The sequence below is a fragment of the Ailuropoda melanoleuca genome, chromosome 1, assembly GCF_002007445.2.
Source record: "Ailuropoda melanoleuca isolate Jingjing chromosome 1, ASM200744v2, whole genome shotgun sequence".
NCBI classification, from domain to species: Eukaryota; Metazoa; Chordata; class Mammalia; order Carnivora; family Ursidae; genus Ailuropoda; species Ailuropoda melanoleuca.
The window spans coordinates 135,207,769-135,225,703 of NC_048218.1; the positions used below are offsets into that span (position 1 = coordinate 135,207,769).

The 17,935-nt window shown below is 33.2% G+C and overlaps 1 protein-coding gene across 3 annotated transcripts in view; it reads right to left on the bottom strand.

Annotated features, from left to right (window-relative positions):
- Window positions 1-17,935, bottom strand: part of SEMA3A (semaphorin 3A) — a 455,650-nt gene that overhangs the window by 140,576 nt on the left and 297,139 nt on the right. For all 3 annotated transcript variants that reach the window (XM_034667173.1, XM_034667177.1, XM_034667180.1), the window contains 2 exons: window positions 12,034-12,191; window positions 7,435-7,497 (listed from right to left, as the gene is read on the bottom strand). In XM_034667173.1, the coding sequence (XP_034523064.1) occupies window positions 7,435-7,497; window positions 12,034-12,191 (221 nt within the window). The remainder of the gene's footprint in view (window positions 1-7,434; window positions 7,498-12,033; window positions 12,192-17,935) is intronic.

The window sequence follows — 17,935 nt, forward strand, 5'->3', positions numbered from 1 at the left end:
GTTTCTAAAAAAACTTAAAGGACAAAGCTTCATTTTTTATGTATCTTCTGCCTAAAATACAAAACTGGCTCTTTAGCTGCTTTGAAAGGAAATGTGTATCTTATAAGTGAATAGGAATTACATAAATTAGTTAATAAAATTAATGCATTTAGAACAATAGCTGGTATATATAGTAAGCTCCCATTAAACATTAGGTACTATATATATATTTATATGTGTATATATATGTATTTTTTTAGTCCACCTACATGGATATTTTTCTCTTTTTTATTGAAGCGTAGTTGACACACAATGCTACATTAGTTTCAGATGTATAACATAGTAATTAGATAACTCTATATACTATGCTCACCACAAGTGACCATTATAATTATTATTACTATTACTTCTGAATGCTGGATTTATTTTGTTTTTTTTTTTTTAAGATTCATTTATTTGACAGAGAGAGAGAGAGCAAGTGAGCACAAGCAGGGGGAACAGCAGAGGGAGAGTAAGAAGCAGGCTCACCGCTGAGCAGAGAGCCCGATGCGGGGCTCGATCCCAGGACCGTGAGATCATGACCTGAGATGAAGGCAGACGCTTAACCGACTGAGCAACCCAGGTGCCCCTGAATGCTGAATTTAAACTGTAATCGTTTTGCTAAGTTTACCTGATATTGACCCCCAGGCAGAAGTAAACACACATGTGTATGTGCATGATAGTCTATGTTCATTCCTGTGGCTTTTATAAGATTTTTACTAAATGTCATAAAAAATCAGTGGTCTATACACCTGAAGTGTCATCAAATTTCATCATTGGGAATTATATTTAAAAATGAACACAGCGACCATAGTCTTTCATCATCTAAAACATCCACAAAAACTGTAGCCAATATTGTCAAGAACTGTAAAGGGTCTCTGATTTTGTCTAACTTATCAGATAACAAGTTACTCAAACAGTTTCATGGATACTGGCAGAAGTTACGTGGCTCCTGAATCAGAGATAAAGGACATTATTACCCAGAAAAATAACAACTGTCTTAGAATCAGCATTTCTTCTGCCATTTCCCCAAGCTCCAATTCCTAGTGGGCAACACGAAGAGGGCCAGGTGACAGCCCACACATGCAGTGAGTTCCATTATAGCAGAGAAGCCCTGGGTTAAGGGAACCTGAATATTTTACAATAGTCACAAGCATGCTGGCCATTACATTTTGAGGTAGATGTTAGTTTATTGTACTGGACAGTAAGCATACCTGCCCTTTTGTCCCAAGCGAGACACTATCTCTATTTCTCAAGGCTTGCAAACCAACCTTTTAAGAAAGAGACACTACCTTCCAGGTCTCTTCACTGTACAAATACCCTTTAAAATTTTTCTGTAAAATAGGCAGTCAGTGCCTCTATTTATCAGATGTGCATAATTGTGTCAAAGACCAATGAAAAATTATCTCCCAACAATTATATATCAAGATTTTGAGGTCTAATGAAGCCCTAAGATGTTTACAGAATTAGGAGGTAATTCACCTACCACTTAAAAAAAATTTAACATGACTTGAAGTCCCTAAAACAAAATAAAAAAATAGAATAAAGTTGCTATCAACTTTGACCTTTCAAAAAGTAAATGAAATTCATGGGTTAATGTGCATTTTGGACTGTACAGAAACTTAAGATGCATGTGTGGCTTCAACTTGAGCCATGATAAATTTGATAGACATGTTATAATACATCATAGCATTAAAAATGAATAACAACTAAGGACAAAAATATAAAAATAAATCCCTCAAGAATTGCAAAAATGTCCCAAAATTCAGGTGCATGAAAATACGCTTTGAAATGTATCCAACAATAGCAATGTTATGAGAATCTGCTTTTTTTTTGTTCATCTCAGATGGTTGAAATTTTGATTTCCAATGATGTTCAAAATATTTCTAACAGTCATACGGTTGCCATTTGGTTTTATTGAAACTTAGTGCAAAGAGAGACGGTTTAGTAGGATAAACAAAGAAGATACAGAGAGCTATTGATTCGAAACAGATTCTTTTACCAGCTTAGCATGTATTCAGTTTTCATTTGCAAAACAGGGTCAAGGAAGCTAATCCCTCAATAGAAATGTTATTGTGAATAACAAAGTGGATTTTAAGGACCAGAAAAAATATCAAAAATCAAAGTAAAGGTGAATAATAGCAGTCAGAATAGAGATATCTGGATTGCATTTATCTCCTATTCAGGGATTCTGTCCAATAATATTATATGTCATTTTTTTTTTCAAATTACAACTCTCAAGTTACAACAATGGAAAAGTTCATCAGCATTTAACTCCCCTAATACAGGAATGCCACGACAATATAAAAGTTAGAACCTACTACACCAAGAAAGCACATTAGTCTATATCTGGGATATTCACTTCCACAAAGGGAAAATAACAAATACAGATTAATGATGTTGTCAGAAATGTTTTTATCAGCAGCCTAAGACCCATTTATATTCTCTCTCTCCCTCCATCTACACATACATGTAGAAAGAAAGGAAATATAAATGTCTCTCAGGTTGCAGATTCCCTCTTTACCACAAAGTCCATCTTTGCAGAATAGCTGCTTGAATTCCAGCTGCTGATTTAACATGTGTTTGATGCCAAACTGAGCCGTAAGAAATGATGGTGTGTTATCTTTCCAGCTGCCTGGGAGAATGGGAAGGGGCTCAATTTTTTTGTATGATGCAATATTTGGTGAACTATGTAGGTTAAGGAACTATGGATGGACAGGAACTATGTAGGTTCAATCTAGTGGCATATCCTGACTTCCCAGGTAGCTGTGCTGTTTTAATCAACTTAACCAGACTTAAGACTGATCCACTTTCAAGATATATAAAATTAGTCAGTGCCTTTGCCTTACTTTTCCTATCGTACTCTTGCATCTGAATCTAATACTGAGAAGACAGCACTTCCTCCTGGAAGGTTTGTTTTAAGGAGCTTTATTGGGGCCCTGGTGGCTCAGTTGGTTGAGTGTCTGCCTTTGGCTCAGGTCATGATCTCGGGGCCTGGGATGGGGCCCTGCATCAGGCACCCTGCTCAGAAGGAAGTCTATTTCTCCTCCTCTGCTGTGCCCCTGGTTGTGTTTTCTCACTCACATGCTTGTGTTCTCTCACTGACATGGTCTAATAAACGAATAAAATCTTTTAAAAAGATACAGGAGCTTTATTTCTAGAGGACTTCTTAAGAAAACACTAAAACCAGAGGGAAACAGTAAACTCAGATTCTAGAAACCATGGAGTGCACTCATGGAGGTCACTAGTTTAATTTTCTATAAATGTTCAGGGCAGTTCCTATTTTGGTTACAATTCTACCTTGGAGTCCTGATGGCTGCAAAAACTACTCAAACCTCATTCTTCTGGTTTCAGCACCACAAGGGCTCTTTGAAAGGAATTACTGTCCACACGTCACAGCTATTATTTATTCAAGATACGGTACAGAATTTCTATCAAACTATGTGTCACTTTAAAAATCAATGATATTGAGGGGCGCCTGGGTGGCACAGTGGTTAAGCGTCTGCCTTCGGCTCAGGGCGTGATCCTGGCATTATGGTCGAGCCCCACATCAGGCTCTTCTGCTGTGAGCCTGCTTCTTCCTCTCCCACTCCCCCTGCTTGTGTTCCCTCTCTAGCTGGCTGTCTCTATCTCTGTCGAATAAATAAATAAAATCTAAAAAAAAAAAAAAAAAAATCAATGATATTGAATGAAAATTCTTTTTTTANAATCAATGATATTGAATGAAAATTTTTTTTTTTTTAAGATTTTATTTATTTATTCATTCGACAGAGAGAGAGACAGCCAGCGAGAGAGGGAACACAAGCAGGGGGAGTGGGAGAGGAAGAAGCAGGCTCATAGTGGAAGAGCCTGATGTGGGGCTTGATCCCAGAACGCCAGGATCATGCCCTGAGCCCAAGGCAGACACTTAACCGCTGTGCCACCCAGGCGCCCCTTGAATGCAAATTCTTAAAAACTCCTTACCTTTAGTCTTTCTTTCTAAGTGGTTAAGATATTATTGGCAAAAATATTAATGCTATCCAGGAAGTCAATTAATTGCTATTTTCTAAAATCTCACATTAAGAAAGAAACGGAAGAAAACCATCTATCCAAAATAATGAATAAATGCCACGTATTTTATTTAAATAAAATAGATATATAAATTGAAGTACATAAATGAAGTTTCCTGAAAAGAAAATAAACTTTAATGAAATGCATTTGAAATGCATAAAATATATTTTGAATAGTAGGTCAATGAAAAGCACTATTAAAGGAATAAATGGGTTACCAGAAAAATAGTAGGAAATATATTTTACTAATTGAATATATTTTATAGTGTTCGGTGTTTAGTGTTTGGAGCTAGAGGAAAAATACATTTTTGAACCAAAATATATGAAAACTGTTGTGTTTTTCTTTCATTAAATAAGTGCTAACAAAGAGAAAACAAAATATAAAGCAAATGAACTGATTTAATTCAAAAGAATGTAAAGTAATAACCAAGGAACAAACATTTTATCATGTTACATTAATTAGTTCACTTTTGAAAAGATTAGTATGGCTAAAATTGCCATACCATTAAATCTTCAAAAATTTACCTCTCTCAACACACATATAATTACTATCTCTACCATAATGTATGTGACATGATTTGTAAGCTGTCAGAATGTTTATTTCAAGACAGTATGAAATGATCAGGTGCCATGAATACCCTGTATCAGACTTAGCAAACTTTGCATGTCTTAGCTCCTTTTAATTTAGTTCTTTGAACACCATAAGCATTTTCAATAAGCCTGGAAAATAAACTAAAGTTGCCCTTCTTAGAGAGGAAACCTCCGAGGTCACAATTAGGGTTACCCATAGGGCACTGGGCAGCTCAGGACTTTACTGCAGCTGCTGAACTCATTGCATCTGGGCTAACACCAGAATCCCTCCGTTTAGTACTGATACCAGAGTGGAAGGGGAGAGAAAGGAAGGAGAGGAGAGGAGGGAAGGGCAGAGGGGAGCCATAAAATATGAGGGAAATGCACTGAGGTGAATTTTGGAAACCACAAACACAAAAGATTATCTGCTATCTTACCAGCTCAATGAGCTGAATTAATCATTAAATCAAATATGTTCTGTACTTGGGTACAGTGGTTATTATAAAATCCAGATATTTTTGTCAGATCAGTATCATATTATCTTTAATTTTCAAATCGAATTGAATTCAGAATAGTGTAACACTACAGTTGTCATGATCTTTAAAGAGAACCAAATTAATCACATTAATGATGTTTTCATTAGAAATTGCCTAAGCAACTTTACAGCATATACTAGTAACACTAATAATAGTTAGTATTTGTATCGTGCATTACAGTCTATGTAATAATTTCACTTGTGATTGTTTCAATCTTATAGGAATGCTGTGAGCTGGTTGCTATTATGCCGATGCCCTTGATAAAACCAGAATAGGTATTTATTAGAATCTCCATAGTTCAGTTTCTGTGTGTTAACAAGCAAGTTCAAATCCATATATGCCACATGACACCAAAAACTTTATCAGAGGCACAGAAATTCTGATCTCAACTTCTAGCTTAGTACTCAAAATGTTCTAAAATTCTGAATGAAAGGATTTTGAATAAATATTCTGAATCATTCTATTTCCTGATCAAGAAAATGAGGGTAGTGATAGCCACCTCATAAAGTTATTAAAATTACATTTACAAAATAGCATTTAAATTATCATAGTACTTGACACAGGAAAGATTCTCAATGATTATATGTTTCCATGTCTTCACTATAGAAAGGGAAAGAGTCTGTTTTTAAAAGTCACAGCTGTATACCAGTAAAATCTCAATTTCTATCCATCCTTAGTTATTATCACATTGAAATCTTTCAACATAATCTGATGTTAATACTTTTTTGTGTATTCAGTTATGTGCTTTGCCTTATACCTGTGAAATATTTTCTTCTTTTAAATAATTTTCACAAAAACGATTCATCTTGTTTGTCACAATTGTAAAATATGTAATGCCTCATGTAATGGATAAAATAATAAAGCACTCCAAAAGATGTACTTGCATGCGTACAGCTAATGAGTCATTGGGGGTATCAGCATAAAATTCCTGACTTTTCTGGACGACTCCTTCTTTGTTCTATTTACTCCTTTCCAATAGCCCTAACATATGCATGTATTTGGGATGGTTTAATATTTGACAGGACACCTTTTTTGGGGGGGGGGTGGTCCACTCTCACCTAATCAGAAAAATGTTTATTGTACTATGAAGGTATAATGTAACTTACCAACACTGTATTTAAAATGCAATTTTCAAGGATGAAATTTCCCATGTTTGCTAATATATAATTAATCAAGGATGGGGAATATCTGTACTTCACGTTCCTTTAACTTCCTTCCTTTACCTGTAGCCAACACTGCTACCAGATTGAGGCATTCTTTCCCCATGAACTCAGATACCACCTCTAAATCATTCTAAACATAAACATCATCTTGGGCAGCTGCTACCAATCAACCAAGTTGTCCCTTGAAAATATCTACATATGTGTGTGTATATATATACACACACACATATATATATACACACATACAGGTCAGTGTATGTTTTTAAGCACCTAAGATAAATTTCTTCTAAATGCCAATACATACACAAAACATTCAGACTTTTTTCTTACATTTTAGACATCCAAAAATATCTAAGATATAAAATAGTACAAATTATGTATGTTTTCAATCCTGTAATTCATTTTACTTTATTGATTTAAATGATTATAACTGCTTTTTATGATCTGTGCAAATACTTGGCTATACCTCCAAACAGCGATCCACCTAAGTCTATTTCAGAAAAAATGGCCTATATCTTTTTACAATGGTAAAACCATTGTAGGGATTGCTTACCATTTCTCTTTTGTTCCATAGCACCCAGGACAATGTCTGTTACATAGTCATTACTCAATCCATATTTATTTAAGAAACCAGAACATGAAAGGAAGGAAGGGAGGAAGGGAAAGGAAGGAAAAGAAAAGAATGGAATGGAAAGAAAGAAAGAGGGGTAATTTAATTGTGACTCAGAAGAAGAAAAATTTCATATCATCTAAAAGGAATTCAAGAGGAATTAACATATGAAAACCAGTTTGTAGAAAGAAGGTTACTTACTGAATACAAGTACATATGCTTCAAAATAGCTGTTAATTATCTTTTACATATATATAAATCCTCAAAAGGAACATATATCTGCTTTATTTAGGCATGTTGTTACTTTTACCCACTTTCTTTAAATAAAAATGTCAATATCTAAAATTAAATATTATTTTACTCCTAAAAAGTGATTAAGTACACAGGTAAAGCATGGTGTTTATGTAATACAACACTGAACAAAAATGACAGCAGAGTAATAGATTACTTATGCAATTACTGAGATGATTTAGTAGAGTGATACTTACCAGGATATCTTTTCCAGCCCACTTGCATTCATCCCTTCTGGTATAAGATACTGGCCACACAATCTAAGGGCAGAGAAAAACATAATCTTATGCCACTTAAGTTCTCTAAATGATCCAACTTTACAGACTGTTACATCAAGGTGGGGCAACTTAGATAAAGAAAGTTCCACAAAACATTATGTGGCAGGGACTTTTCAGCTTAGACTTTGCAGTGGCATCAGTTAACTGGTATGAACTTAAATCATTCAATCTCTGTCTACCCATCAGACCACACAGAATTTAAGTAGTCAATAGAGCTGAGCAGTGTGCATAGAAGAGAACTGTCAGGTAGGTTGGGAGGATGTGAAAATCTAGGGAAGAGAGGTAGAAATAAACATAAAATGTGGCTTACATTCTTTTAAATGAATCTGTCTTTATCATGAAATAGTGATCATGAAACTTAAACACTGGGTACTCTGGATCCTATTCCCTAATTCAAATCTCAGCATGACACACTAGAATGAGCCACTGATAGGGTTTAGAAAATCCCATCACAGAAAGGAATCTTTTTTTTTTTTTGGACAGGACAGTGGGTAAGAGTAGCATTGTATACTTTCTGGAGATAAAGAAGGAAATGAAGAAGCAAATAGATAGCTCTAAAAGCTTTGCTACTGTGGGAAAAAGACTAACTGAAAAACAATTGTATTTTCATTCCTAATATTTCACCTTCATCCTTTGATAACATTTCTGCTAAATTCTAAATGTTCCTATATTGTATGACTACAGTGAGAGTGGTAGACAAGACTTTATTGATGGTTTAGAGGACTGTGGGTGTATTTTCCTTCATAATATTAATGCAAATATCCTCATCTAAATTTTAATATAAAATTTTTCATTTTACCAGGTCAATTCAAATTACTATCTATATTGGGGCAGAACAATTTAATGTTTGTTGTGTTTGCTTTTTTTTTTTTTTAATTCATCTTTCTCTTCTGGTAACAGTTTCAGAAAAAAGAAGTCATATGTTAAAAAAAAAATCCAGACATGGTAGCAATCATTCATGTCTGCTAGATAGCTTTTAGTCTCAAAATGACTGACCATCATTTATTTGGGAACCTCTTGATAATTCAATATAAATGGTCATGAACTTGTGCAAGGGCTGTGATATTCAATCTAGGGAATCAAAAAACAAAATACAACACATTTATAAGCAAGAATGTAGGACATACTGAAATAACCTATGATGGCATAACAAATGCATTTCAGGTCCATGTCACAATTATAAAAGCCCTAGAAATTTTTGGATATGCATTCATTGTTACCATTTGAAGCTTTTAATTTATGTATTTTCTTTTTCATATGCTTTTCATTTCATGTATATTTGTGTATGTAAATTAAACATATCATTTGACCTGTTCCACACAGTTCTTATATAGTAATCACATAAGAATAAACAATGTAAGAATGGTAAATCCATGTCCTTAAAATTCACATTACCCTGACTTTTGAATTACTACAACTGAATGCTGGATAGTTCATTCCACAGGTTCCAGAGCCCTATCTTTACATTGTCTATGGAAAGCCCAAGTGATCTATTCTTAAAATTTACAATGGGGGGCTAAAATATAAGTTTTATTTAAGACACAATAATAATAATAATAATACATAGTAGGGCTAAGATTTATTGACTTTCATATTAAGCTTGCCAACTACATTACACAAAACTTACTGAATATTAAAACATAATTTTTAATTCAAAAAGGCAAGTTTTTTTCTCATTGTTTCTTAGCTCTTGACTGTTGGTGTTGAGATAGCATGGGCCTCATTTGTCATTTTTCTCTTATGTCAAATGTTAATGAAAATAATTTTGATAACATTGATGACTAATTCCCCTATACTTAGAGGAGTATGAACTCTCAACTTTCTAGAGTTCCAGAGTAAAAATATACAAATAAATAAAGCTTAAAAATCTGGCATGAGTAAAACAAATTTAGCATATAAAGTGCTATTTTGGAAAGCAATTTAATGAGGATAACTAAGTCAGTGGAATAAATATATATATTTATTTTATAGAAAAATATATGTATTTGTCATTTCCATCAGCAACCATTTACATGAAGAATAATGCCTAACTTTTCAGTTACATTTATTAACCTGTTGATATTTTGTCTTCTTTGCTCAAAAATTTCTCAATTAACTAACAATGACTAAATTTCTTATTCTCGTATTGAAAGGGCTTCATGATCTATATTATACTTTCCTTTCTTCATGCCTCTATGCTTCTATTCATGGCAAATCCTCTTACTCATTATTTAGTAAGGAAGCATTTATACCTTAAAGAAATGACACCCTTTTATCAAGGCTTAGAATCTTTCACGGTCCTTCCAAATCTGAGAATGTGTTGTCTCTAACAAGGATTGGCCCGCTATGCACCTATTTGTTCATAATCTTATCTTTACTATTGTAAGTCCCTCAAGAATTATTGATGATATCCTACAGTGACCCCTATAAAGCTTATCAAAAGAGTAGATGCTTCAGAAAATGCTGAATAACATCATACATAAGTTAAAAAGAATATTAATAGACAAATATATTTGAATTCTTAAGTAAACTGCATTTGCTCCTATAAACAGTGTGGTATAATTAAATGTTTGGAATGAGATGTCTTCCATTAGAATAATGATTTTAACCTCAAAAGCAAGAGCGATAACAACACTATGACACTGGGCGAGTCACCTAACTTTAATTGATTCACTACTTCAGTATATATTTATTACAAGTCTAGTTGGTAGAAGACACTGTGATTAGATCCTGGGCATACAAATGGCTCTGGGATTTTCCTCATCTATAAAACAGTAGGTAGTCTCATATGATAATTAGGTCTTTTCAATTTTAGAACAAACCATTTAAATTAAAAATCTTTATTATTTTATTATTTAGAGAAGAATACTAAACATTAAACATGTATTCTGACATGTTATGTGCTCACATATTATTTATAGACACACAGATACATGCATATATATTTATATTCACATATATGAATTTTACAAAATGATAAAAGTATTACAAACACTAAAATTTGAACTGATATGTTAAAATATCAAATTTTTCTTAATCTTCTTAGATTTTTCATTCATTATATAAAAAGGATGACTTCTTTTCACTAAACAACAAAACCTGCTTTTTTTATGACCTTTACAAAGGACTCTAAGGTAAATACTTCTGTCATTTAAGAAAAACAAATGGATAACCAGTTTCCTTAGGCAACAGATAACCTTAGGGATATTGCTATGATTCGAGGAGACTTAGAAATCAAATAGATTGAAAAATCGGAAAAAGAAATATCAAAGGTGACTTTTAAATGCCATATATTAATCCCAAAGTATATCGGTAAGGGCACTGCTGTTTTATATGATATACATAATGAATTAAGTCTTCATGCACAGTCAGAATTTTAGTGTTTGAGTAATAGGAAAGTAAAAGCCTTAGGTTCAGTGGTATACTCTATTAGAAATATGAATCAGCTTTGAATTTCATCTTCATTTGATCCTTAAAGCAATATTCTCCAACCAGAACAAAAGCTTTTCATAGAATTCGTTTACTAAAATTTATTGTCCAATCTGTTAAAGTTTCTCAGAAGTTGAGGAACACCACCCTAAAGCCCTAAATGTTAAGAAGCAAAATTAACATACATAAAAACTGATGTGAATGTACTCTAAAAAAATATGTTCTACTAGCACTCGTACAAAAGCTACTGCATAAAAGATCTTTGTCCCTCAGAGAATTATGACTAGAAATATTGACTGTGAAAAAATGATTGACTTTGAGTATAGCATATGGACTTATTAGTAGCATAATTTCCACTAATTCTTCAATCTATGCTTATTTTCCAAACTGTATAGCTTATTAACTAAATAAGCCAGAAACACTATAAAGAATAAGGATAAAGCCAATAGATTTCTAATGTCTAAATGACCACATTTGTAAAAAGTTGACACAGAATATTGGGTTTGGCAAACTTTGTGTTTAAAAGGCCAGATAGTAAATATTTTAGGCTCTATGAGCCAGATGATCTCTATCAAAACTATTCAATTGTGCCATTGTTGAATGAAAGCAAACATAGACAATATGTAAATGAATGAGAGTGTCTGTATTCCAATAAACATTATTTACAAAAACAGGTGACACAACAGATTAGGCATGTGTATAATGACTGATGAACTCTGCATCTGCTGGCAATATAGAGAGATGTATCAGTTTATACATACATATACACATATCATTTCACACATGGCATTAATTATGATATATGTCTATAATGGTTCAGATATTTAGTTTTATGCAGCAATAATTATATAATTACAGAAGGATAAGCTGAAGTTATAATGATCATTGAAAATACTACGGTTTCTTCCTCGATGATTTTTATGGTTTACTGCTTCCATTGATTTGTGATAATCAAATCAATGCATTACTATTACTTGCATCTGAAAAGATAAAATAATAATTTTAACAATCTTTTCCAGTTGTCACACTGTTAAATAGCTAGAGAATTAACTGTTAAATAGGTTGAGGTGTTTTAAAAGAACTACAGTGTATATATTAGAATAAAGATACCTTTTGAAAATCCTTGATATTAACCAGGTTGAATGAAAATATGTGATCCTTTGCTCCAACATACAGCCTACTCCGTTCCTCATCCAAAAGGAAGGTATGATAACTGGAGCTGTTGGCCAAGCCATTGAAAGTGATCACATTGTTGGATTCCAACATTTCTGCAAGGTAACAAAGCAAGACATTGGGTGTTAATGTGAGGTGCTACATGAGCATGGGCTATTGGTACATGGCAATCTAACTACTGCCTCCTGCAGTTACCAATCAGTGGCTGTTCTTAATGATGGTACTAAGAAATATACAGGAGCCTTTTATATATATATATATATATATTTCATTGAAATGGAAGTCATACTCATTAGTTCACTGATTTCATACTCAAGACCACACACTCCTTCAGAAGAAAGGGATAGAAATACCTCATTCACACAACTGATCTGACAGAATCTCTTCACATGTAATGACAGAATGAAATGCTCAGTACTGTATACAAAATGTCTTTAATTTTACAAAGACTTTTTTAAGGGGTTTCATTTGCTCCAAGTCATTATCTAGAAGGATAAGCATAGGGGCCAACAAATCAGAGGTATTATGGGGAAACACTGTTTAAACTCCTAGGTTGTTTGAGGCTTCTTTTATTTTTTATTTATTTTTTTTAGATTTTTTTATTTCTTCATTTGAGATAGAGAGGTATATATATAGAGAGAACATGAGCAGGGGGAGAGGCAGAGGGAGAGGGAGAAGCAGACTTCCCACTGAGCCGAAAGCCCAATGTGGGGCTTGATACCAGGACCCTGAGATTATGACCAGAGCGGAAGACAGATGCTTAACACACTGAGCCACCCAGGCACCCCTGAGGCTTCTTTTCAATGAGGAATTTTTACATGTCTTTTGACCATTAAATCATTAACTCTACCATCTAAATCTTCTGTAATATTTTATAACAGACCTATACAGAGAAACTAAGTTGGGTTTTTATGAAAACGTAAGTTATATGAATTTTACTATCTGACTTCACTTTTTCAGTTTTTGTTGGTTTGTTTTCTTTTATTTGCTTTTGCTATAAGGGGGCAAACAGTGAACTTTTAGACCTATACCTAAGTGAGAAAAATATTTTCCAAAAAAATTACATCAATTGTAAACCCACTTTTGCTTCAGAAAGGCAGTTATTGATAATCACCAAAGACGTTTTCTTTAACTCTCTGCTTCAAATAAAAATTATGTATATATGCCCCACAAACCCCTTTCCATGGTATAGAAATGTTGAGTATTCTCCAAAACTGTGTCCTGAATCAATGATTCAGATTTTTCCAATGTACACATAGTAGAACCCTTTCATCAGCATCCACAAAATGAAGAATGTGTTTTCCAAGGACAGGAAGCAGCAATGCAGACCATTCCTCTGTCCTAGCCCTGACCCCAGCTCAGCAACCCTTTGACAAATTTCCCTGCTTTATCAATTTCTCCTACTGCTTTCTCCATATTACCAAAAATGTTATTTCAGTGGAGGATAAAATTCAAACTCCTTAACTTAGCATTAAAGGCCAGGTCACTACCATTTGAATTTAGACCCTAACCCAATACTCCTCCCTCGTGTCCTGTATCCTACAGGAAAACATGCTCTGTATATGTCCACTTTTTAGCCTTTGCTGCCATTGTTTCTGACATCTACAACTATATACCACCTTGACAAAAAAATATCCATGCTTAAGAGCTAGTTCAAATGTAAGCTCCAAGAAATTCTCATAGAAATAATTTCTTTATAACCTTTTGCTTAAATTACTCTTACTGTTTGTATCACACTGTCAATCATTCATATAAATGACTTATTTACCAGAATTAACATTCCCTCACATCAGGAAATATAGAATTAATAGCTCACTATCCACAACTCACATGGTTTCTTTTCCTTATTACCAGTCAGTAAATATTAAATTGAATGTCTACTTCTATCTATTGATTTATCTATACATCTAATACACAAAAATACAAGAATTGTTAGGAAATTATTAAAAGATGATTTTCTAATTTATTCATGAAAAACAGTAAAATACTGGGCTAGCCTTATTCTACCCTTCACTCCCACCAAAAAAAAAAAAAAAAAAGGAAGGAAGGGAGAATTTCATTCATATGAGTTATATCTGAAATAAATGACAGCTGTTACAGCTGTTAGTCTCCAAAGAGAAAAAATAGAATTCACTACACCATATCTGAATTTAAATTTTATCCCCTTGCCAGTGTCCAAATAACTGCAAATAATCAATGCTACAGACAGTCAATACAAGACTGAAACTTCAGGTACCCTGAGCTGTGTGAGGACGGAAAGAGCTAATACGAGAAGCAGGGGCTACATTACTGGATATGCTCACTGACTGACTGAACGACCGTTCAAAGAGATAATAATTATCAAACAGAGAAGATGCCCTTCAACATTCCTTCCAATTCTAAAATCTATAATAATTCTACCCTAATATAAGAGAAACCAAATACATAGGGAGCTAGGCAAACTGAAAAGTCAGCTGAGTCTAAACCAAGACAATTATATAAATATTAATCAATAGGAGGATGCCTTAAAAGACACAAAGGTGGGTGTAATTGGAAACACATAGAAATTACATAAGGGAGCTCTAAAAATCAAGTAGAAGAAGTTATAGGAAGACAGCTATTATATTTACAGAACATGGAGTCATCCAGTTATAGGTCAGAACACAGCATCACCACAGTACTTACTAGCTATGCAAACTAAGATGAATTCCTTAGGCTACCTGGGCCTCAGTTTTTGGAAGATGGGGTTAATAATATATCTTCTAAGGGCTATTAAGGTGAAGTTAGATAATTCAGGTAAAATACCTACAACAACAGTTTGCATAGTTAAGCACACAATCACCTGTGTGCATATGTAGAGGTAAAATATTAATATGTTCAACAATATTGACCAGAAGTAGGAAATTAAGGTCCAGATGGAGTACACTGAAAAATTACTTTTCTACCAAATATTCTAACTTGTTAACATTTTAATTTTGCAAGGTGAAGGGATAAATAAGAAGAGCAATATGCTCTGTGATTTACATTATTATTAAATGTCAATGTCATTTTAAGGACAGTGAAATATTCTTTTTGTTTGCCAACTTCTGTAACCTAAATTTTAAATAATAAATGTAATGCCTATCTATATTATAATTCCAAACAATGAAAAGGTACACCCAACTGAAAAATAAGTTACAGGTTAAATTTTGTAAATCTGTTCAGGGAGAATCACTGGTTCCTCCATACAGACAACTTAGAGAAAACACTTTAGTGATTTTTGTATGCCATCACAATGGAAACAAACTACACTTTAAAAAAATGTTACTGCTGGATCACTTCATTAAACAAAAAGGCAATATTTTCCTGGAGTATGGGTTAGCAGCTGTATTTTCCATCACTTTCAAATATACTTGATTTTGTCTAATCCTTCCTTTTTACTCCATTCTTTAGATGTTCCTCCCTACCAGGGACTTTATATTTCTTTATAACTGAGAAAAGAGTCTTTTCAAGACCTTCATGGTACTGAGTCACAGCAAATTCTGGATTGCCAAGCTAAGGTTATCTCATCACTTTCCAGGGCAAAAATACCTAAAATCAGAAACCCTTTCTCTAAATCTAGATAGATCCCATATTCTTTAATATTGTATTTCCTTATTTAATCTTATTTTGTTTTTCCTATATGTAGACACATTCAGCTATAACTGATATTAAATGACTTCAATCTTGACTCCACTCCTCCAGAATTTTAGGAGTTTTTTTTTACAGCTTCTGTTTTATAATTCTTACCATGACATAAGTCGGAATTGGAACTAAAATAAGTATTCAGAATAGTGAGAGGTTTAATATTTCACTACCTTTTCACATCTTGCCTATATTCATATTTAGACAACAACAAACATTAAAGAACAATCTATATCTCTACAGAATCAGTTTGACTATGATGAATCCTAGAAGGCTAAAGCTTGTAAATCTTTTTGGGTGATAATTCAGCTTTTTTTCTGGTTAAGACATTACTTCTAACCTCAACATCTGTGTCAACCGTAAAGAGAAGTAAATGTACGATTGTAATCAAAAGTGCCATTTCAGACAAGTACTCTAATGAAATTTTTATTCTAAAATTTGAAAGGTGATTAAACAAATATTCTGTTTATTCCAGATTCACCAAACAATTTAGTGTCTATGAAATGTTTAATGACAAAATGGAAGATACACTGATCACAGAGTGAAGCAAATAGTTTGTGCTCAATAAGTGCTATTATCACCATTATAAGATGATGTAGACAGTAAGCGTTAAGTGTAGAGATGTTCTGAATGGGAAAATCATTTCATATAATTTCAAACATCATAGTGATCAATTACAGATTACACTCTCTCATGATACAATTCCAAATAATAGTCTTGTGAAATTCAAGACAATTACATATAAAGTCCATTTCATATATTACTTTTTTTTTAATTGGGAAGTTGTCTTTTTTATTATGTCATATATTTCTTTTTAATTTAATAACACAAGCAAAAGAAGAAATGAAATTATAATTGATGTTCTTTAATCAGAGTATCCCACCAACTAATTAGGGAAGAAGAACCATGATCTTTCCTAATGAGTCAATTCTAATTTTCATTCTACTTATTTATTTATAAATTTTCAGATCTGCCTTTTTTCCTGAATTCATCATAATCTCTAATGTAGCTTTATTTGAATAAAGGAAAAAAAGACATTGTTAATAATCACTATTGGTAAGTTATTTAAGATATTGAAAAATTATTTTATGAACTGATGCTCATCTTCTGTGTTTATTTTAATACATGAAAATAAAAAAAGATGGGAGAATTTATGTCAAAATCATACATGACTACTTATCTCTACAGAATAAAGCTGGAATGTTCCTGTGGTCTGATTATCTTTAGGATAAAAATAGATTTCTACAGATGATTATATTACAATAACCAGTCAGATTCTCAAAAAGCAAGGAAATCAATACAAATTTCTTGAATGCAAGACCGCTCACAGTTAGTCGTTTTTATAGTAGGACGAAGAACTGCTTGACCTTCAAATCCAGACAAAAGCCACACTGTTCTTCATATTTCTGACTTCCATTGCATTTCTCCTTCTCTCTCTCTTTCTCTTTTCTCTCTTTTCTTACCCCTCCCCTAAATTTTATAGCATGAAAGGTAATGAGACCCTCACCAGTTGCTGGATTCAAATTAATTGCCTGTATTCATTCATGGGCTTAGACTTATGACCTTTTTCCTTGACTTGAAATTTGTCCTTTCACAGAACAAAGATCTCATTTAAAGAAGTCAAAACTGGATGTATATGAAGTCAAACATTTTGACTAAATGTTGACTACATTCAGATATTTGTAAATATTAGAAAGTTCGTTAAGGTTCAAGGTTTTGGATCCTACATTTCAGTGCTTCCTAGATTACTTTTTAAAATTTCATGCACCAAAAATATTTCCAAAGCGAAACAGGAGCTAAAATAAAAGTTGGCCACTTTTTGTTGCATTCTAAAAACAACAGAAACAAGCACTGTTGACTACCATATCATTGCACAGAAAACAGGAGGCATTTTATTAAACTAATAAAAAGAGGAGGAAGAACACACACACACACACACACACACACACATACACACACAAAGCACAATCCTTAGATATGAATAAATTTATACTGTAGAAAAATTTACCTTATTTTTACTATTTTATTTTTATTTCAGCAAGGACTTTTTAATTTTTTTTTAAAGATTTACTTTTTATTTGAGAGATAGAAAGGGCACAACCAGGGAGAGGGGCAGAAGGAGAGAAGCAGACTCCCTGCTGAGGGAACCAGAGGCAGGGCTCAATCTCAGGACCCTGCGATCATGACCTAGGCAGAA